Genomic DNA, 22041 nt, shown 5'->3' on the forward strand with positions numbered 1-22041 from the left:
AGGACAGGTTGACAAAGTCAAAGACGGTAGGATGGAGGGTGGGAAGTGGGGGCGGGTGGGGGCGGGGGTTGTGGTGGGGTGAACATGGAGATAACTCTACTTGAACAATAAAAAAAAATTTTAAATAAAGAAAGATAATAGCAGAGAGTAAACTTGGAGCAACTTAGAAAACCTTCCAGCTTCACATGAAAAGTTCCTCTTTCACCCTTTCCCTAATAAAATGTTTAATGTCTGAGTGTATCTGTTGTTCCTAAATTTTTCATAGATTCCATCAACACTCCAGGTTTAATTATCACCTAATTGTTATTAAACTCTTTTTAATGGCTTCAACTTTGTATTGCATATTGTATTGATAAACTTTGTACCATAGGCAGCGTGTAGCGCCCTTTGACAATGCAGTGCACGTAGAAGGAAGAAACTGCGTGTTTATCAATGATGATGAAATAAAACCGCTGTTAACAAGTCTTTCTTACTGGTGCTTAACCTCTTTGTGCGAGGCATTGCAAAGGGAATTCGAAGGTAGCCCCTCAGGATCAGTGTTGAGGAATTCGCTTACAGGCTTTTACTGAATGTGACTATTCAATGTCAGGGAACACGATTGGTCTGCTGTGTATTTGAATCTATGTAATAAAGAGCAGTTGTTACAATGGGTTCTATTCATTAAAGTGGTACTGACTTGAAAAAAGTGATCAGTCTAGAAGTTTTATAAGACATGTTTCCATTAAGATTTTCCATAACCCTTGGACTCTACAATTGTTTAAAAATTGGAAAAACCTTGAATGTAATGAAACGAAATTGATTAGGTTAATTAATATTCCTAAATATAGGGATATGGCCTCAGTACATTATTTAACTACGCTCTCAGTTGGTCTAATAATTCTCACATTAGCTTCCAATTTGAGCATTCCTGTGTACCTAGCACTCTTCTAAGCACTTTGTAGACATAAACTTTTTAAATCCTCACAACACTAGGAGTAAATACTAATAGTAAACTTACTTCATAGAAAAGTGAGTCATAGAGCTATTTATTAGGCCAGGACCATTGACCTAAGAAGTCATAGTGTCAAGATCAAAAACCACACAACTCTCGCTTAGCAATACACTTAGTAAAATGTTATACCCTTAGCACAGTTCCTGATGCATAGACTGTACTCAATAAATATGTGATACCATTAGCATTTAAAACAGAGGGTCTCGGTGACCCCAATATTGCACTCTTTAACCTATGCCAAAGTAAATTATATACATTATTAATTTGCATGATCCTAAATTCCTCAATGACAGAGAGACTGTCTTACATTCTGCTTGGAAATATGAGGACGCACTTCCACAAAGTTAATTTTGAATTCTGGCCTATGTGAGTTTTGGCAAGTACTGTTTTTTCTCAGATCATCATATTGCTGATGAGTCCATCGATCTCCCAACACTGTTGTGACAATTAACTAGAAAAAGTGTATGTCACCCAGTACCTGGCAGGGGCTCAATAAATATTTACAATTATTTTACCTTTGTTCTATTTCTTGTCAAATGCAGGCTATCATTCATTTAACTAGTGATCAGTCAGTAGGCTGCCATTCAGTTAGCCAATAATCAATAAATGTTGAAGTTATTAGCATAAATAACTTCAATGATTTAAAGAGTATATAAGTAAAATATTTACTAATTAAAATTATCATCACAATTTTACAGGCAACAAGGGCAGGCAACACAGTAAACAGAGACAGAGTAAACAAAGACTCAAGGTTTTAGATACTTCTATTTGATTTTATAGTGACCCGCAGAGACTTTGGTTAATTCTTGGGCCAACTTTTGTCTTGGAGGAGAAGGGAATAGTGGTCATGGTAATGCTTACAACAGGGAGCTCATTTTTCCTCTCATTTTGGGTTTTCTCACTTTCTTGGTAACCTGTGAATCACTTTTATTCTTAATCAATGCTTTGTCGATTTTTTTACCAAAAGTTTCAATAATGACTTCTTCCTGTTTGAAATTCACTATCCAGCTAAGCATCAATTACCTGCCACTGTCTCCCTGTCCCTTTAGATCGTCCTATCACACCCTCAGTGGGAAAATTCTTGAATTTAGCACTGACATAACCTCAAACCATAGTCTATTAAATTCAGAGAAGATGGTATTTAACTTTAACTGCGGCCAATCTGCTATCTATACAGTAAAGACAAATATATATCAACTGACATCACACATTCAGGCAGGATCATGGAAAGGAAGGAGAAACAATTCACCAAATGTGCTCTTCCATTTCAATTGTTATCAATTGATTCCTGTTCCTTGCTTTCAGTGTTTGCTCTCTTTCCTCATTAGAATTCCGGTCATTTAACTGCTGTTCATAGTCTATCATTTCAGCTTCGTGAATTCATATTTCACTCAGAACAGTTCATTAGCCATTCAAGTGGGGGAAAAAAAAAAAAAAACCTGTATCATTTCAGAGACAACTGACACCTGTTACTCAACCAATGTTCACATGAGCAATGAGCAGTCACGTGCTCAGAGGCAGAGTTTAAAGGCAAGTAGAATGATTTTAATACCCAAACAAGTCAAATCACAATCTATATTTTCAGCACTAAAATTATTCTTAGACATGTCCATGCTCATAAGATTAACTAAATGCTTAATAGAAAATATATTCTAAAACTGAATTTCTTTTATTCTGGAACATTAATTGGTCCTTGCAAGTTGTTTTGACTTACCCTCCCAAATCATAAGCTCACCAGGTGGACTTCCTTTAGACCCAAGTCATCAGACCTGCTGCTGCTAGGATAGAATCTGAATTATAAATAGTATTCAAGCCACGATAACCTCTGTAGAATTGCATTTTCTCTCTCCCTCACCTCCCCCTCTCCCTCTCTCTGTCTCTGACTCTGTATGTGTGGGTGGGGGCAGTTACTAAGGAAGACACTATTAAATGTTTCTATATCATTTCTTGAATGTTCAAAATATCTACCAGAAGATATTTTATCACTGACTACCAAGTTCAAGTAATTGAAAGCATGTTATGATAAAGCGTGCATAAGTTTTCTGTATTTTTGCAACATGCTACCCTAATAGGTACTGGCTAAAAACTAAAGATAGTTTAAAGATAACTAAAGATAAAACATTTACTTCAGGAAGTACTAAATTTCTTAATGTTTATTATGCCTAATAAGGAATTATTTAATTTTCATTATTATATATTTCATAGTTTTTTATGCAATTTGATAAATAGATTGAATAAGTATTATGGTTTACATAATCCCGAGGGCTCAATTCCAGCATCACTGGCTGGGAAACACACCTCCCAACACAGAATACACTCTGGCTGGATAAGGAGAAAGACATTCACACAGTCACAACTATTCAAACATGTGAGCACCCATAAATAAAGGGTAGCTAGGTCTATGATTTGTAATTCCCCGGTAGCACATTTCACATAGTATATCCTGCTTTCTCTTCCTGATCACTACCAGTGGAAAGGAAGCAACTCTGTGTATCAAGATGTTCATTTCATCATATCATTATTTTCTCTTTGAAAAGTCCCATGCTATTGAATCAAAGGAATTTTATGTAATGATATTCTAAAATAATTTTCTTAAGATTATGGAGACATTATGTATGGGATTTTTTAAATGTGGTGTTACAAAGGCCTTTAGATAGGCAGCTATTTGTGTGATGGGTGTGTAGAAACCACCACAACAGAATTCTATAACTCTAAGTGTAAAGGTAAGAAAGTAAAATAGTGTTGTTAAGACTAAATGAAAATTAAAAATATACCAGGGATACCACATATTTTCTGAGATTGAAATACAGAATGGCAAAGCCTAGTTTGAGAAAAAGGTATGCTATCTTATTTAAAGCTATGTTATGTCAATGAACACAAAAGAAAGTACCACAAGCATTTAGAAGCTACTGACTACATTTGTCTCTAGTGAATGAACCCACGTAGTGAAACAAGAAGCCACTTCATTCTCTATTTTAGATTTATCTATTTCAGATTTCACATATAAGCAACATTATGCAGTTATATTTTTCTCTGATTTATTTCACTTATCTTTACCCCCTCAAGGCCTATCCATGTTTTCACAAGTAACAGAATTTTCTTCTTTTTCGTGGCTTAATAATATTCCATTATTATAGCTACATTCTGTTTCTTTATCTAGTCATCTTTTGAGAGAGACTTAGTTTCTTGCCATATCCTGGCTATTGTGAGTAATGTTGCAGTGTGCTTGGAAGTGCAAAATCTCTCTGAGATCCTGTTTTTATTTCTTTTGGGTAAATACCCAGAAGCGGAATGGCTGGATCATATGGTGTTTCTATTTTTAATTTCTTGAGAAACTTCCACACTGTTTTCCTTGTGGCTGCACTAATTTACACCCCCATCAACCGTGCACGAGGGTCCCCTTTTTTCCACAGCTTCACCAACACTTCTTATCTCTTGTCTTTTTTATGATAGTCATTCTAACAGGTGTGAGGTGACACCTCATTACAGCTTTGATTTGCATTTCCCTAACGATTAGTGATTTTGAGCACATTTTCATGGACCTGTTGGCCATTTGTATATCTTTGGAAAATGTTATTTGCTTCTTCATATTGAATCATGTATGTTCTTTATATACTTTGGATATTAACCCTTTATCAGACAGATGGTTTCCAAACATTTTCTCCCAGTTGATAGGTTGACTTTTCATTTTGTTGGTTATTTCTTTTGTTATGCTTTCAATTAGTACTATAGGCCTAAATGCAAGAATTGATTGGGTTTTAAGTTTAGCAAATAAGAAATAGTTTTCAATATTTTTTAACAAGTCAAAACGGTATCTAGAAATTGAAGTTCATTGTTAGCTGTCTGCTCTGGTTCTGCTTATGAAGGGAGACTAGGGGAAAGGCTTTCCCAAAGTCATTAACATTTTGCATCATCCCTTTTACATAGATCTTATAAATGGAGAGAAAAACCATTTGTTGCCAAGGATTCTGAGAAATGGCAGATTTCAGTAGGTGAAAGATGGAACCTGAGTAATCAAGACGTGATTCCTATCAGCCTTCCCCTTTTAGGGGTCGGGAGTTCTCTGGTAGTAATTATTCAGAAAGCAAGTTCTAAGATCTCATTCTTTATTTTGGACAGCTGCACAAAAATTACCTGAGAAGAGAGAGAAAAATAAAGCAAAACTCTACCTCTAGACAATACTGGTGAGCTATTTTTTTCTTCTAAAACTAATATAAAAGGCTTGTGAAAAGGGGGGATTCCATCAAATTATTATATTTTGAAAACCTGTAATATAATTGCAAGACCCTTATTCTCAGAGTTAAGGGCGAAATAATGTTATTAAGAAAATGACAAGTTAACAAAGTACATCTAGACATGCCTATGAGGTAGGGTAGCACGATTGATTGTGAATAAGAAAATGCCAATAATTTCAAAGGAACTTGAGGCATCATCATGTTTGAAATGCTCAGAAAGTGGAAGGAGTTTTCTATGATGAGTCTTGATGCCAGGAGAAAGAAGAATTCTTCTAGGACCTTAAATTCTGAACAATGGAGGCAAAATTTCCAGGCTTGTGTTCAAATGCCCAGTTTGTTTTAGATGAGAACCAAGCAACACAATTAACAGCTTTCAAAAACTGCTATTTGAAGAAGTCTTTTCTGTAACTGAAAAGACTTCTTCAGTTACAGAAAAACCTTTAAGACACCGTCAGATTCCGGTGACCCCTCTGCTTTCTCAGAGCACCCGGACTGAATGCACAAGCTGGAGACGGACAGACACAGGAAGGAGCTGCCGGGCTGGCACACCTGGCAAAGCCTGCCTGGGGCTTGAGCTCTCCTCCCACCCAAGGATGGGCCCCTCCACACACAGGGGAATTCAAATTGCATCCCTACACAGCTGGGTGCCTGGAACTGCCTTATGTTGCAAAGTTATTTCAGACAAAGAGAAAGCACACCTACCACTTCATTAAAACAAACAAAAGAACACCAGGAAGCACAGTGAAGTATCTGTTAGCTTAAAGGGCATGTAGATGGAAGAACTGTAAATGTAATGACTTAGAAATAAGGAAGAAAGCATTTAGAAAAAAGGAGTAGAGGCACTTGTAAATTTTTTTAAACTTTTATCACCTCTGAAATTAACCCTTTCTTTTTCTCAAATCCAAAGTAGCTATTAAAGTCTGTATATTTTGCAGGGAAAAAAATTTTTTTAAAAAAACTGCTATTGGAGCACTCTTAAATTGAATAGTGTTCGCAGTGAGAAAATGCTCTTTTTGTGAGATAATGAAAGTTTGGTGTGCAACAGCATACCAAATATATTTTATTTTATTTTATTGTTGTTCAAGTACACTTGTCTTGCCTTTTCCTCCTCCCCCTCCCTCCCCACCCCAGCCATCCCCACCTCCTTCCCCTGATTCCACCTCCCCCTCTTGTATTGTCCATGTGTCCTGTTCTTAATTTCAATGTCTCTGGTTATATTTTGCTTGCTTGTTTGTTTTACTGATTAGGTTCCACTTAAAGGTGAGATTATATGGTATTTGTCTTTTACTGCCTGGCTTATTTCACTTAACATAATGCTCTCCAGTTTCATCCATGCTGTTGCAAAGGGTAGGAGCTCCTTCTTTCTTTCTGCTGCGTAGTATTCCATTGTGTAAATGTACCATCGTTTTTTTTATCCATTCATTTACTGATGGGCACTTAGGTTGCTTCCAGCACTTGGCTATTGTAAATTGTGCTGCTATGAACATTGGGGCACATAGATTCTTTTGGATTGGTGTTTCTGGGTTCTTAGGATATAATCCCAGCAGTAGAATTGCCTTGTCAAAAGGCAGTACCATTTTTAGTTTACTGAGGAAATTCCATACTGTTTTCCACAGTGGCTGCACCAGTCTGCGTTTCCACCAACAGTGCACTAGGGTTCCCTTTTCTCCACATTCTCTCCAACACGTTGTTTGTTGATTTGTTTATGATGGCCATTCTCACCAGTGTGAGATGGTATCTCATTATGGTTTTAATTTGTATCTCTCTGATGGCTAGTGATGCTGAGCATCTTTTCAGATGTCTCTGGGCCCTCTGTATGTCCTCCTTGGAGAAGTGTCTGTTCAGATCTTTTGCCCATTTTTTAATTGGGTTGTTTGTCTTCCTGGAGTGGAGTCATATGAGTTCTTTATATATTTGGGAGATCAAACCCTTGTCCAAGGTATCATTGGCAAATATGTTTTCCCGTACAAGCCTTTAAGCAGACTAATCAAGAAAAAAAGAGAGAGGACCCAAATAAACACAATCAGGAATGAAAGAGGAGAGATTTCCACTGATACCAAAGAAATACAAAGGATTATAAGGAATTACTACGAAGAACTACATGCCAAGAAATTTGAAAACCTAGATGAAATGGACACATTTCTAGAAAAATGTAATCTTCCAAAACTGAATGAAGAAGCAGAAAGCCTGAGCAGACCAATAACAGCTGACAAAATTGAAGCAGTAGTCAAAAAACTCCTGGCACACAAAAGCCCTGCACTGGATGTTTTCACAGGAGAATTTTACAAAGCATTTAAGGAAGAGTTAACCCCTATCTTTCACAGACTGTTCCAAAAAATCCAAGAAAATGGTCATTTTTTTTAATTCATAAGGAAAATCCAAAGGAGAATTACCATGTAAAAGCAGCAGGATGTGTTTGACTCTGAATTTAAATGGTTGTTATTACTATTACTATTATTATTATTATTATTGTTATTACTTTGTGCTGTATAATAGAAGGCACACCTATAATGACTACTGTACCAACTCTGATATGCAGACCTGAGGAGAGCCAGCTCTGTAGTTTCCCAAAAAGCTGGACATGCCAGTGCAATAGTGCTGCGAAGGGAGAACTGCGAGCACTGACCTTGACAGACCTTGGGAGGATGTGGCCTCAGATGGACCAGACTTCTCATGGGTACCTCAGACACTGAGTAATCTGATCCTAAACTATAACTAAATGAATCATGTACATCTGTGGCTTCTTCTGATGAATAACTCGCAAGCCCCTTTAATCAAAACTCTTCCACGTACTCCGTTCCACAACTACACTCCTATGACCTTACTAGAGTGCCTGAAAGTTCATCTATTTAAATTAAATATGTCCTCCTCCTAAACCCCTTCAAAGTATCTTTTAGTGGTGACCTCTTCCAAAAATACTTCATATATTTCAAATATGAATACTTAATTCATATTTGCAATTATGATAAATAATTTATAATTATGTATAAGATTAACTAGGATGCATGATGAGACACCAACATCAATATGGTGGTTATCAGAGGGAAGAAGGGGTGGGGATAATAAAAGGTGAAGGAAGTCAAATACATGGTGATGGAAGAAGACTTGACTTTGGGTGGTACGCACACAATGCAATATACAGGTGATATATCATTGAAATGCACTCTTGAAATCTGTATAATCTTGTTAACCAATGTCACCTTGATACATTTAAATTTTTTAAAACGGTAATTTTAAAAGAGGTGCATGAAGGAATGCTGAGATTAAGAGCAGAGTCTTTCCTTTTTTTTCTTTTTTTTCTGTCTTTTTGGGGTTTTTTCAGTTACCAGACTTTTGAGTCACAATTACAATCAGGTTTCTTCCATGCATATATGTGCTCCAGTAATGCTAGTAAGATGGCATTGTAATGCAGTTGCATAGGCAAAATTGCTTAGGAAATTCCCTGGGTCTGGACTATATATGTTCTACTTATTTTTATACATGGAACATGTAAATCCTACAGTCTGCTCCTTATTAGCTGTGAATGTTTTCTTATGTACCAGAGCTAACATCTTTATATTTAATAAGTATATTTGGAACCTATTAAGATGCATTTTAATTTATATCATGCATTGTCTTTTAATGACTTGTTAAAAATTTGAGTTAAATTACATTTCTTTGGGCTTCGAAGGAGTCCACTTAAGTTTGACAGAAATGTACTCCTTTCAAATGAATTTTTAAAAGTGAAAATCATTAACAGTGGTTATTACATCACCTTTACTTCCTCCTAACATGTAAATCCAATGTTATACTATTTGTGTATTATAGTCTGCTAAGATAAAATGCAATGCTTAAATCCATAATATGAAATGGTTATTAAATAAATTGTGATGATCAATTAAGAGCTATAAGAAGAACTTATTTTTTCTAATATGGAAACATTGCCTAATAATTAAGAATAAAAATTGCCAAAAATTTCTGCCACTTTTTAATATAATTTTAAAAAGTTACTTTTCCTTACAAATTGTTTATATAAACAGTGACAAAACAACATATATAGAAGCAATCTAAGCCTTTATTTCTGTTTGAATTGTCACACCTGTATCTTTCCCAAATATTTAAATGCCTTCTCTCCCCTCTTTGTATACCCCTTTTAAGCATGACCATGTTTACTCCCTTAATATAAAAGGGAAGTGAAGTACTCGTCTTATTGAAGTTCTTTTGTCAACTGAATTAGAAAAAAGGTATTTCTTAAAATAAAACATTTGGGTTCCTATCAGTATATCAAATTTATTCCTGTAGTCTTTTGTCAATTTGCTTTTTCTGGAGCATTTTCTTGTCTTTAGAAGTGGAGATGAAAGATGAATATGGCTTTTATTATTTTCATTCTCATTGTTTCATCTAATTCTTTATAATTATAGAATATTTTAAATATCATTGTGGGTAAATGGTACCTTTCAAAGTATTCCATTTTTCTTTTAAACTCTTCTTTGTTCATAAGTGAAAATCTAATGTAATAATGTTTAATTCTAGCCTTCCAGCAAACAAAATAGTTTTGTTTTTAATGCTATTGACTTTTTGTAAAAGTATAAAGAAAAATACCAAGTCAAAGTAATTCCTGGAGAAAGCACCTGAAACTTCACTTCCCTTCCTTTCAAATGAGACAGGTCCTGCTGTGTCTCCAGCAGTTTCTTTTATTGCTTTATCTTCTCTTATCTCTGCCTCCTTATCGGGGTGTCAAGGTTACTCCAGGCTGACACAATAGACTTAATCTCATGGTAGAAATAACTGAGTATGATAGATGATGGTGAAGTTAAAACACTTTCATTTCACAAATGAGATAACAGGAGCTCCATGAAGCCACATGATTTATCTCCAGACACAGCAACATTATCTCAGAATCAGGTGGCATAATTTTGGTCCTCTTTCTACTACATCACACCAATTCTTGGCTCTAAGAACTTGATATCAAATAGGGGCATAAATTCAGACAGCCAGAGATCAGAATTTCATAAGAAGACCAACCTGCAGAGGTCAACCTTTCTCAACTACTTGAAACATTCATGGCCATACTCAGGAGGAAAGATGTGGGCATGTGTTTCTGTTTCTGTGTCAAAAATAAGACACATTTTTCCAGATAGAGAAATGTTACCATATCCCTAAATCCAAAAGCTGTTTTCAAAATAAGGTTGCATGCCTTCTACAGAATTAAGAAGTAAGTAAATTTTTAGAAATAAACAGATTTTTTAAAAACCCTTAATAAAAGGTGAGGGAGGTAAGACTCTTGGGCAGATGTGTGACTTAGAGGATCCACATTATCTCCTTGAACTTATTTACTAGTCTCCAGTGAAGGAATGGACTGCCACGCTCAGGTAGGATGATCAGAACGTACACTTGCCAAGCAGCAGTAAGTGCCCATTTTTCTGTTTTCAACTACTATGAATATTCTTTTGTTTGAGTTAGAAATAAATGTTGTTGGTCTTCCTTACGTTTTTCTTTCAGATAACTTAATTGGGAACTTGGCCTGCTAGACTAATACCATGGAAAAAAATAAACAATGTAAGTGAATTTGTTTTCTGGGGTCTTTCTCAAAACCCAGAGGTCGAAGAAATTTGTTTCGTGGTATTTTCTCTCTTCTACACGGTCATCCTTCTGGGGAACCTTTTCAAGTCTCCTATGTATTTCTTTCTCAGCTACTTGTCTTTTGTGGACATTTGCTACTCTTCAGTCACAGCTCCTAAGATGATAGTTGACCTGTTAGCCAAGAGCAAAACCATCTCCTATGAAGGGTGCATGATGCAACTCTTTGGGGTACATTTCTTCGGCTGCACGGAGATCTTCATCCTCACTGTGATGGCCTATGATCGTTATGTGGCCATCTGTAAACCTCTATACTATGTGTCCATCATGGACCGGGACAGCTGCAATAAAATGTTACTGGGGGCCTGGTTAGGTGGGTTCGTGCACTCCATCATCCAAGTGGCTCTGGTAGTCCCACTACCCTTTTGTGGGCCCAATGAGATTGATCACTACTTTTTGATGTCCACCCCGTGCTGAAACTTGCCTGCACAGATACATATGTTGTTGGTGTTGTTGTGACGGTCAACAGTGGTACCATTGCCCTGGAAAGCTTCGTTTATCTTGCTAATCTCCTACACTGTCATCCTGGTGTCCCTGAGAAAGCAGTCAGCAGAGGGCAGGCGCAAAGCCCTCTCCACCTGTGGCTCCCACATTGCCGTGGTCATCATCTTTTTTGGTCCCTGTACTTTCATGTATATGCGCCCAGATACTACCTTTTCTGAAGATAAGATGGCGGCTGTATTTTACACCATTATCACCCCCATGTTGAATCCACTGATTTATACAATGAGAAATGCTGAAGTAAAGAATGCAATGAAGAAACTATGGGGCAGGAAGGTTTTCTGGGAAGCTAATGGTAAATAGGTGGAAGTAACAATTTAAGCTGGATAATCTTAAATTTCCTCATCTGAACAGTAAAGACAGTAACAATTCATGGGTTTTGTGGAGGAAAATGGCACATTATACAAAAGTAAAGTATTATTTATCACTATCATTATTTAACTTGTTCTAGTATGTTATAATCAGATCATTTTCTGAAATATTTAGGCCAGAAAAATCTTATTTAAACTCAAAAACTCACCAAGATCATACTCAGCATCATTATTTTCTCTCCATTTTTGCCTTTTTGTCATTTTCTTTAAAGAATGAGAGTTTATTGTGAAGTTCTTAAGGCTGTTTTCTAGTGTTTAGAATTGTGATTGTACATACTATGTACTAATTGCTTACTAGGTATATGTTTATGAATGAAATGATACATGAAAAAGTAATAGAGATCTGAACTAAAGCATGTTTACATAAGTCCACCCAAACAGAATGAAAATAAAACCTAGTAAGGCTGAAGTGGGAGGGGGAATGTCTGCAGGATGTAAAAGAAATAAAACACAGGCATAAAACATAAAAGACTTGTTTTTATCCTCTGGTCTTGGGCAAAAGCTTTTCCTCTCTCTAGGACTCATTTTCTTTACTCAAAAGATAAAGAAATTACCTCTAAAATCTTCCTTTTAATTGTAACATCCCAATGTGTTTCTGCTAACTCTGATATAGTCTGTAGCCTGCCATCCCTACTAATGTAAAGTGACTAACAGGAAAGACTAAAGAAAATGAATAAAAATTAAGCCATTGGTGAAAAATAGGTGACTGTGACTCATTTGTCAGGGTAAATGGAATTTGCTGAAATACATGGTTGGGAACTGTATTTTCTCCACAGTCTGAACCAAGCAGCTCTGCTATCACCTGATTCCAGCTACACATTCCAGAAGGACTCATTCTGGACAAACACATCTTTCTAATGTGAACTGATACCTGCCCAGGTGCTACATTTCTCCTTCCCACAATCGGAGCTTTATTTTTCTATAGCAAATGAACGCATCTTTAATTACCTCTGCAACTGTTTCCTTGTCCTTGCTACAAATCTGATTATTTAAGTAACTGCCTATACCTGTATGTGTTGTGGAGTGTGTGCGTGCGTCTGCGTGTGTGCGTGCATGAGCGTTATGTAAAGGATGTGCATAGGGCTTTAAAAGTTATCTCTGATGTTGATGCATTCCTAAAACTAAAGATAGGAAATATAGGAAAGATCCAAGGCACAAAGACATCTGGATTAAAAGTTGTAATTAAGGAACTCTTGTTTATTAATTATAAATCCCTGTTTGTTACTCTAATTTGGTCATATATTCACTGGGTCTCCGTGAGACTCCATTTGCTCAGTTTTAAAATGATGACCAGATCAGCACTTCTCAACCTCAGCTGATCATTGGAATCATCGTGAGGGATTTTTGAACAAATAATGGTATGTATTCTAAGTTTCCAATCCAGTAAGCCTGGATACGAAAATCTTGGTTACATCCTTCCAAGGAACCCAGAGGAGACTCTATGGCTCTTCTGATTGGGATTGACTCTGAGGAACTTTTGTGAACAAGAACAAGTTTATAAGGTCGCCAGTGGCAACTTGAATACTATTTCCTATGTTTCACTTCTTAGTCTTTGAGAGTAATGAGGCTCTCAGTTTTTCCCCTCTTAGGAACTTCAGACCCTCAACATCACTAATACGCCTTGATAGTCAACACTTTCATGCAAAGACGTAAAAGCAAGAGCATAGTGTAGAAAAGTTATCAGATGAATAACATTATTTTTTCCATAGTTTTCTAAATTCAGTTCAAGTTTGAGCTCCCTTTGTGTTGATTGGCAGAACAGATGGGGATATATGACAAGGTCTGTCCAGAAAAAGTCCAGCAATTGTTAATATGAGAATTATGATTATATGTTACCATAACGAGAATGTTGTTTGCCCAACATTGATGTAACCTGGCAGCAAAGAAGAGTGGCCTGGAATGCAAGTGCATGAACAATGACAACTTCACTGTACTAGTCAGTGAGAGTGGTAGATGCTATTGAATGAGCATGTGTACTATGTAGCCACCACATTCAAAATGATTGAGCAATTAGAACAATGAATCTGCATCCAATTTGCTTTAAGCTTGAGCATTCCTCTGTGGAAACTATTGGGATGATTCAGAAGGCCACAGCTATGGGCAACTTGTGACTGGCAGCTTCATCACGACAACACACTGTTCATGCATCACGTCTCCTGCAGAGTTTTTTGGCAAAACATCAAATCACCCAGATGACTCAGCTCCACTACAGCTCAGATTTGACACCCTGAAACTTCTGGCTTTTCCCAAAACTAAAATTACCTTTGAAAGGAAAGAGATTTCAGACTGTCAATGAGATTCAGGAAAATATGGCAGGGCAGCTGACGGTGACTGGGGGAACTGTGGGAGGTCCCAAGGTGCCTGCTTTGAAGGGAACTGAGGCATCATTGTCCTGTGTACAATGTTTCCTGTGTCTTGTATCTTCTCCAATAAATGCCTCTATTTTTCATATTACATGGCTGGATACCTTCTGGATAGAACTCATATATCCAAAGGTAGAACTGTTTGTATTGCATTGACTCATAGACCTCTTGAGCTCTAAGAACATCCAGTATTATCTAGTCTCAATGTTTCCAAATCTAAATGCTCAGTGTGCCATGGACTGCATAAAAATTATCACAGGGCCTTGTTAAAAAGACAGGCTTGTTAAAATAAACACCAGAACTAGATACTGCCCCTGCAGCTATAGACATTTCTGTTCATCTTCACCTTCCAGAGTTGGATGATCCCACCAGGAGGTAATTGACACAAGGTCAACATCAAAACTAACCCCTGACTCGATCAGCCTTTGTCTTCATCTCCTTTTCAATATACTTCATTACTTTTCTGCCTCCCCTTATGCTCTAAGCTCCCTAATTTTTCAGACAGTACATATGTCTCTTTGGGAGAGATAAACTATTGTTAAAAATCTTCATCAACCTAGGGCTGATCTCTGCAAATATAATTCTTACCTGAAAACTTGGATTGTGGTTGCAAAAGGAGCAATAATGCATTCAGTATATACAATGCAATTTTTCCCTGGCTGGTGTGGCTCCATGGATTAAGTGCCAGCCTGCAAACCAAAAGGTCACTGGTTTGAATCCCCATCAGGGCACATGCCTGGGTTGCGGGCCAGGTCCAAAATAGGGGGTGTGTGAGAGGCAACCACACATTGATGTTCTTTGCTCCCTCTTTCTCCCTCCATTCTCCTCTCTCTAAAAATAAATAAGTAAAATCTTTTTTAAAAAAGTATATACAATACAATTTCATGGGAACTGAGGTGAACAGAATGAGCACCAGAAGATATCAGGTCCACGTCTCTCATATTTGAAATATTGGGTCCCCCACCCTCTCAGCCTCAGTTCCTCATGTGTATATTGTGCTACTAGACAACCCTAAAGAATGTCAGACGTTCCTTCCAATTCACAAAGCTAGAGGATTGTGGTATAAATTAAGGAAACACATCAGTGTACCAAAGATGACCTTGACCTAAACCTGTTTTCAATTGGTCATCTCTGCTTCTTAGTTCAATCTTCTTTATTTCACCCTAATATCAGGGCCTGCCTGAGTGGAAATGAGACAGATTTGCACAGTGAGAGGAGCACAAAGCAGGCAGCCTTCGCATCCTCATCACTAAATGCTTTCAAGAGGATAAATCCTGTGCTTGTTGTCATGTCATGTGCTTGTTGTCATGGCTTCTGTGGGTTTGATCATTGACAAGGGGAAGTTAATATACCTGAAAAACTCGACCTTTTGAAATTATTAATTTATTTTAAAAGTCACTGATTTATTCACTAAACTTCCATTGTTTTTTATGATATTAATACAATAATGATAATCGGTACTAAGGGTTAGCAGTTACAAAGTACATACAATCTCTATCCATAGGTAGGATACTGTTCATTAGTACAAACTGACTGTAACAATAACAGCACAAATAATCAATCAGTTGCAATCATGATAAATCCCAAAGTCTCACACGTTAGGGTTGCAGTTAGGGTTAGAGTTAGGGTTATCATGTACCATGAACAACAGAATAAATTCTTAAAAGGTGAAATATCCTTTTTCAGGAAAATTTTGAGATACAAGTTCAGAAGTATACATTAAGAGTGATTTTTAAATCTTTGAAATAGTCATTTCTTCTTCAAAGGAAGTGAAGTCACCATAATTTTCTGTCGTTCTTTCCAGGGACTCCGTGCTAAATCCCAAAAGTTCCGTAACGTCATTAGACTTCAGTGAGTTCATAATTTTAAATATTGGACATCTGGGTGGCGATTTCAGAAAGTACCTTTAGAACTTTTTCACCTTTTTCCAGATGAATGAAGTAAGCAAAGAAAAAAACAACACTATGACACGACAGTATGGTGATTATCAGAGGGTAAATATTTTCACATTAATTGGTTATTATTTTTTAATTCCGTAACATTAACTACTGTACCTTTACGTATACCCCACATAAATATATCTACCTTTGTTTGGGCCATCTATGTGATAATCATAAGAACTCAGTTATAAACAAATTATTATAGTTGGTATGATTCAAGAGAAAACTAATCATTTCCCCAAAATTCAAAGGGATCACTCTAGAAGAAAAAAAAGCAGTTTTTACAAAAAAATAATGAGTACAATCTCAGTAGTCAAAAGCTTTACAAGATAAAAAGTCTCCTTCAGCCCTGGCCTGGTAGCTCAGTTGGTTAGAGCACCCTTCTGATACACCAAGGTTTTAGGTTCAATCCCTGTTCAGGCACATACAGGAATCAAACAATGAATGCATAAATAAATGGAACAAAAAATTGATTCTTCTCTCTCTCACACACACACTCTCTCCCTCTTTCCTTCCTCTCTCTCTCTCTAAAAATTTTTTTTAAGACTCCTTCAGAAATGTGAATTTTCTCACTGTGTTCTGTCACTTTTCTAGAAGGATCTAGGTAAACATGAGAAAAATTCAAAATATAGCCCCCCAAAATAGAAGGGATATTATCTAGATTATATACATTGTCCCTTAAAACATAAAGATCCTACTATTATTTTAATCTGGTGCTTTCTTCTGAGTCAGGAAGAAAAACCAATTTGAAAGTCCATGATCAGATATTAACACAGTGCTTAATAAATGAGTTCTTGGGAAGTAAAACCTGCCAGACTGTTGATATAAGCATATAAAGTGTAAGCATAAATAGAGAACACTGCAAGTCAACATGAAGCAGGCAAGGAGAGCACCAGATCAAAATCACAATGCTAGTAGTCAGGGAAGAACAACTAGTACACAGCAGTGAACATAGATGGCGGTTTGTACCTGGGCTGTATCTTCTATTTTAAATTGATTCTGGCCCTGGCTGGGTAGTTCAATTGGATAGAGCATTCTCCAACACTCCAACATTGCAGTTTCAATCCCCGGTCAGCACACATACAGGAGTCAACCATGAATGCATAAGTGGGTGGAACAACAAATCTCTCTCTCTCTCTCTAAAGACAATAAATAAAAAAGCTGTGTTAAAATTAACTCAATATCACTCAGTACATGTGTTTGCATTGCCCATTTTCCACAAGGAACTAATTAATTCTCATGCCTTGAGTTAGGATTAAATTCACTGTACAATAGGAAGATAATGTCCTCTATGTGATTCTTATAGATCAGTCCAAATTATAAAGAAAAACTTGAAAGATCCATTCACACTTTGTCATCAGAGACCAGTGCCTTGCTCCAGAACTTCCTCATGGCATGTTTCACTTCTGCATTCCGCAGCGTATAAATCAAAGGGTTCAGCAAAGGTGTTCCAAGTGTATAAAATACAGCCACTAACTTATCCACAGAGAAGGTGGTTGCAGGGCGGGTGTATATAAATATGCAAGGACCAAAGAACAAGACAACCACAGTGACATGGGAAATACAGGTGGAGAGGGCTTTTCTCCTCCCTTCAGCACTGTGGTTTCTCAGGGAATGCAGGATGAAAATGTAGGAGAACATCAGCATGACAAAACTCACTGTACAGATGGCCCCACTGTTGGACACCAGGAGCAGATTGACCACATAGGTATCTGTGCAAGCAAGCTGCAACAAGGGCTGCAAGTCACATAAATAGTGGTCGATCACATTGGGACCACAGAAAGGTAAACTCAAGGCCAGAAAAATCTGAGCTAAAGAATGCACACAGGACCCTACCCAGGCCACAGCCACCAACACACTGCAGACCTGTCGACTCATGATGGTCATGTAGTGCAGGGGCTTACAGATGGCCATGTAGCGGTCCAGGGCCATGAGTATCAGGATGAAGATCTCCAGACAGCCAAAGAAATGGAATGAAAAGACTTGGATTAGGCACTCACTGAAAGAGATAGTGGCGTTCTTCAAAAGGCTGTCCACAATCATTCTCGGGGCTATGGAAGTAGAGAAGCAGGTATCAGATAAGGACAAGTGGAAAAGGAAGAAATACATTGGACTCCCAAGTGTCTGGCTGGTCTTGATAGTAGTAATAATCAGAAAGTTACCCAGCAATGTCCCCAGATAGAAAAGCAAGAACGTGACAAACACAATTTTCTTCCTAACAGGATCCTGGGTCAACCCAAGCAGAATGAACTCAGTCACATTATTATTCAGCTGCATGATTTCATGAATGACGATGAGGGGTGAGTGTGAAATCGTCTTTCTGCAAAAAAAAATAAAGGAATTAATCATGACATCACATGGGTTTTATGACATACCTTAAGAAAAATAAATATTCCTCAACAGAGACATTTTTGATGTGGTTTCTTAATGTGTCATCTCAGCTCTTTGACTCTGAACTTGTAAAGACCACTACATAGGGTCCTATGTGTCTCACACAAGCCTGTGAATTTTATACTTTCCTACGGCACTCTTCAAATACAACTCTCTTCTGGCAGGCTTTGGTGACTATTTTGTAATTAAGGAAATTCTCCTGTTCTCTAAAGCCTCCTTTCATAGCTTTTTGTATAATATTATATACTAAAATTCAACTATATGTGTGATTTCTTTAGATTCCTTTTTAAAATGAGAACTTTGGAAAGTACATATTCTCAGGATTTTATTCTATCTAGTTCCAAACTCAATGTCTTGTACACTGTGGGTACTTCGAGTATTTTAAAATTGGACTTCCTCTAGTACCTCTTACAATATTACATTTATCTGATATTTTAGGGCTATTCTGATTACTGAACACATTCATATCATTGATTTACTGTGCCCTTCTATCTGTTATGTATGGTAAATGGATAAACTGTATCACAATTTATAAATCCAGAAAAAAATAATTCTGAGATCAATTTCAAATAAGTGAGTAAATCAGCTCCACAAACTGAAGCAGGTGTTCCCCTCTGTATAGCCATGGAAGACTGGGGGACTCGGACACCCAGAGACATGATCACCTCAAGCATTTGACACTTTACATGAACTGTTGGCCTTTAAAGAATGTGAGGAGAGCTGTGACAAGGATCATGTCCTCTGATCCTGGTGCAGGTTTTTGTCCATGTCTTTGTGGATGACCACGTTCACTTTTCCCAGAGGGGCATTAACACCTTTTCTCATCGGATTCTCAAACAATTTGTCCCCAAAATGGGTGACAGTGATCAGAGATGAAACCACACCAATAAAATAGTGCCTCAACTTCCCCAGCAAGTTTGACCAACTTTAGAATAGTTGGATTTGTCAAAACATAGCAAACAGACCAAACGTTGGCTAGGGAGGTGACAGGGATGAGCTGAGAGGAAAGCAGACAGTGGAGAATAGGGGAGAGAATAGATGAGGGTGGAATACAGAGTGGGAGGCATATCTTCCCATCCTAAAAGTCAGTTTTACTGCACAGGCCTCAGCGAGAATCAGCACTTTCCTCTTAAACTTCCCAACCCTCCCTGACTCAGTTCCACTACACTTCAACCTTTGGGAACCTCGCTATATTCATTTCATGTCTATGCAAAATTTACCACTCTCTGGGGAAAGTTAATAGATTGTACCACAATTTTTATCCCTCAAAAGCCCAAATTAAAGAATCATAAGAATCCTTCCCATGGACATGACACATTACCTTCCCCTTCATTGTAGTTTTTAGCCTTCACATCATCATGGTTTCTCTAAACTTTCCTTGACAAGGAGTTACTCAGCCTTTCAGACTTCCTCTCAGATGTGTATGGGCTGCAAATTCTGCTCTTCTGGTATCATTCTACCAACATGCAAAGCGTAATAATTTGAAACTGTGCTATACAACATTCCACTTAAAGCTGTCACTTCTCTATGAACAGTTTCTCCAACTTCTAACTAAATATACTCTCTTCTAACTTTTAATAACCATACTGAGGACACATCTTGCTCAGCTCTCATACATGAAAAGCATTTGAGAACTTTTCTGCACGCTGACACCTCAAGAAACTTTAGGGCATGGAATGCATTTTTCTCTCCCTACACAATGATGGCTTATCACATACCTGGTGCTCATAAAATATTTGTTCAATTCAAAAACTTGTTTGATTCCAAAGCTAATTTTCATTCTAGCTATTTACTACAATAACAGTAGACTTCTAAAAACATTATTTCTTCTGTTCCTTTCTCAGACAAAGTAGGCGCACTATAAGACATACAGAAATATATTTTAAATCATGTTGGATTATTCTGTAATGACACATTTCTGAGTTCAAAGATGTAAATCTGTCACTTACCTGTGAGAACACTCTAAATTGGTGTCAAGTGTTTCTATCCCTTTTTAAAAGCAGCCCTCCATGAACAACAGGGGGTAAAATTCCTTTCTGCATTCCCTAGGGAAAAATTAAGACATAATGACATACCATATTAGCATCCTGGAGAATGGTATTCCCTGGCATTCCCCATCCTTCACTAATGAGAAATATCCCAACAATCTAGTAAACTTACCTTGCGTTCATTCATTTAGCCTACATGAGAGTAAGTTAACCCTCGTCATCCTCAGTAACCAAATACGCAATGGAATTCTACCCAGCAGAGAGAAAGAAGGAGCTTATACCCTTTGCAACAGCATAGATGGAACTGGAGAGCATTATGCTAAGTGAAATAAGCCAGGCGGTGAGGGACAAATACCATATGATCTCACCTTTAACTGGAACATAATCAATAGAAGAAAAAAGCAAAAAAATATAACCAGAGACATTGAAGTTAAGAACAATCTAACAATTGCCAGGGGGGAGTGGGGTGGGGACAATGGGAAGAGGGGATTACAGGAACTACTATAAAGGACACCTGGATAAAATCAAGGAGGAGGGTGGAGGTGGGGGAGGGAGGTGGGTTCAGCTGGGGTGGCGTGGAGGGATAAGGAGAAAAGACATACAACTGTAATTGAATAACAATAAAAAAAAATTTTTTAAACAAATGCAAACAAGGATTTGGAGATATCAGGTGCCTCAAGATGACCAAAGACATCAGGACACAGGAGCCCAATACAAAGGATGATTGAAGGTGATAAAGAAAAGCCAGGAAGAAGAAATAGCAGTGTCTTTGGTAGAAGAGGAAGTGGATCAGCAAAAAACTACTTTGCTCCCATCCAGGGCCCTAAAACAACCCTCCAGCATGAGGAGACAAAAGCTTTTCTAGTTCTTATCATTTATTTGCAACTACAGTGCAAGGAAGGCAGTGTGGTGCCTGAAACCTGAGGTTCAATTCTTACCCAAATTATCTCTATCATATTTGGAGAAAGAAAAATTGAACACTGAAGTAGGCTGGTGTCCTGTGAAGGGAAGAGAGTCTTTGAAGCAGAAAGACTTTCCCTTACATATTAAATAATATTAAAATATGTGATCTATAAATTTACATCTGAGTTATATGATTATGCTCCTATTAATAAGAAACATTTATAAAAATGTTTCCATCTAAGTCTACTTACCTATATTAATTAAAGGTGACTTGCAGATGTTCTGAGAGGCATGACAATAAAGGACCTTAGAGTATTGTGTGATATCATAAAGTTCTGTGTTCCCCAGAATTTAGCCTGGGCTCCAAAGCCTACCCAAGTAAAACAAGATCTGCTGTTTGAAAATAATGAGATGTATTGATGTATCATGTGATGTATCATTTCTACTCTCTTTCTGATTTGTTGCAGAGCTGTATAAATAGATGAACCTCCAGAATCTTGAATCTGCATGTCCTTTAACCTACAAGAAATTCCTTAAAAGTGAAGAGCTCAAAAAGATGGCCTAATTCAAGATAGATTTACCTCAATGTTTTTTGTAATTTAATAATTCAATATGAAGATGGACAGGACAGGGTGAGTGAGGAATAAGTGAGCACAGAGGATGATTAGGGCAGTGAAACTACTCTGTAGAGTACCATGAAGATGGATTCAGGTCACTATACATTTTTTCAAACTCACAG

The 22041-nt window shown here is 37.3% G+C and overlaps 2 protein-coding genes across 3 annotated transcripts; one reads left to right on the plus strand and one right to left on the minus strand.

Annotated features, from left to right (window-relative positions):
* Positions 1-10864: 10864 nt before the first annotated feature.
* Positions 10865-12397, plus strand: OR4S2 (olfactory receptor family 4 subfamily S member 2). The gene is given in 3 exon segments (XM_053923878.2): positions 10865-11236; positions 11239-11342; positions 11344-12397. Coding segments are annotated over 3 exon segments (765 nt in total). The 5' UTR covers positions 10865-10881; the 3' UTR covers positions 11650-12397.
* A 3087-nt stretch (positions 12398-15484) lies between these two features.
* On the minus strand, positions 15485-19863 carry LOC128780846 (olfactory receptor 4C16). Of its 2 annotated transcripts, XR_008426808.1 has the most exons (3): positions 19733-19863; positions 16990-18340; positions 15485-16001 (listed from the first exon to the last, which is right to left on the minus strand). XR_008426808.1 is itself a non-coding variant. In XM_053923879.1 (2 exons), exon 2 carries the CDS (start codon positions 18295-18297, stop codon positions 17365-17367), a length of 933 nt encoding a protein of 310 aa, XP_053779854.1. In that variant the 5' UTR covers positions 18298-18340; positions 19733-19863; the 3' UTR covers positions 15485-17364. The 2 variants fall into 2 exon arrangements, 1 of the variants encoding a protein (XP_053779854.1); XM_053923879.1 differs by having other exon boundaries at positions 15485-18340.
* Positions 19864-22041: the final 2178 nt, after the last annotated feature.

This window comes from Desmodus rotundus, chromosome 5 (genome assembly GCF_022682495.2).
Source record: "Desmodus rotundus isolate HL8 chromosome 5, HLdesRot8A.1, whole genome shotgun sequence".
Taxonomy (NCBI): Eukaryota; Metazoa; Chordata; class Mammalia; order Chiroptera; family Phyllostomidae; genus Desmodus; species Desmodus rotundus.

What these genes read in the sequence shown, in the direction of transcription:
- LOC128780846 (XM_053923879.1), bottom strand. Translation starts at nt 18,297, where the DNA reads ATGCAGCTGAATAATAATGTGACTGAGTTCATTCTGCTTGGGTTGACC.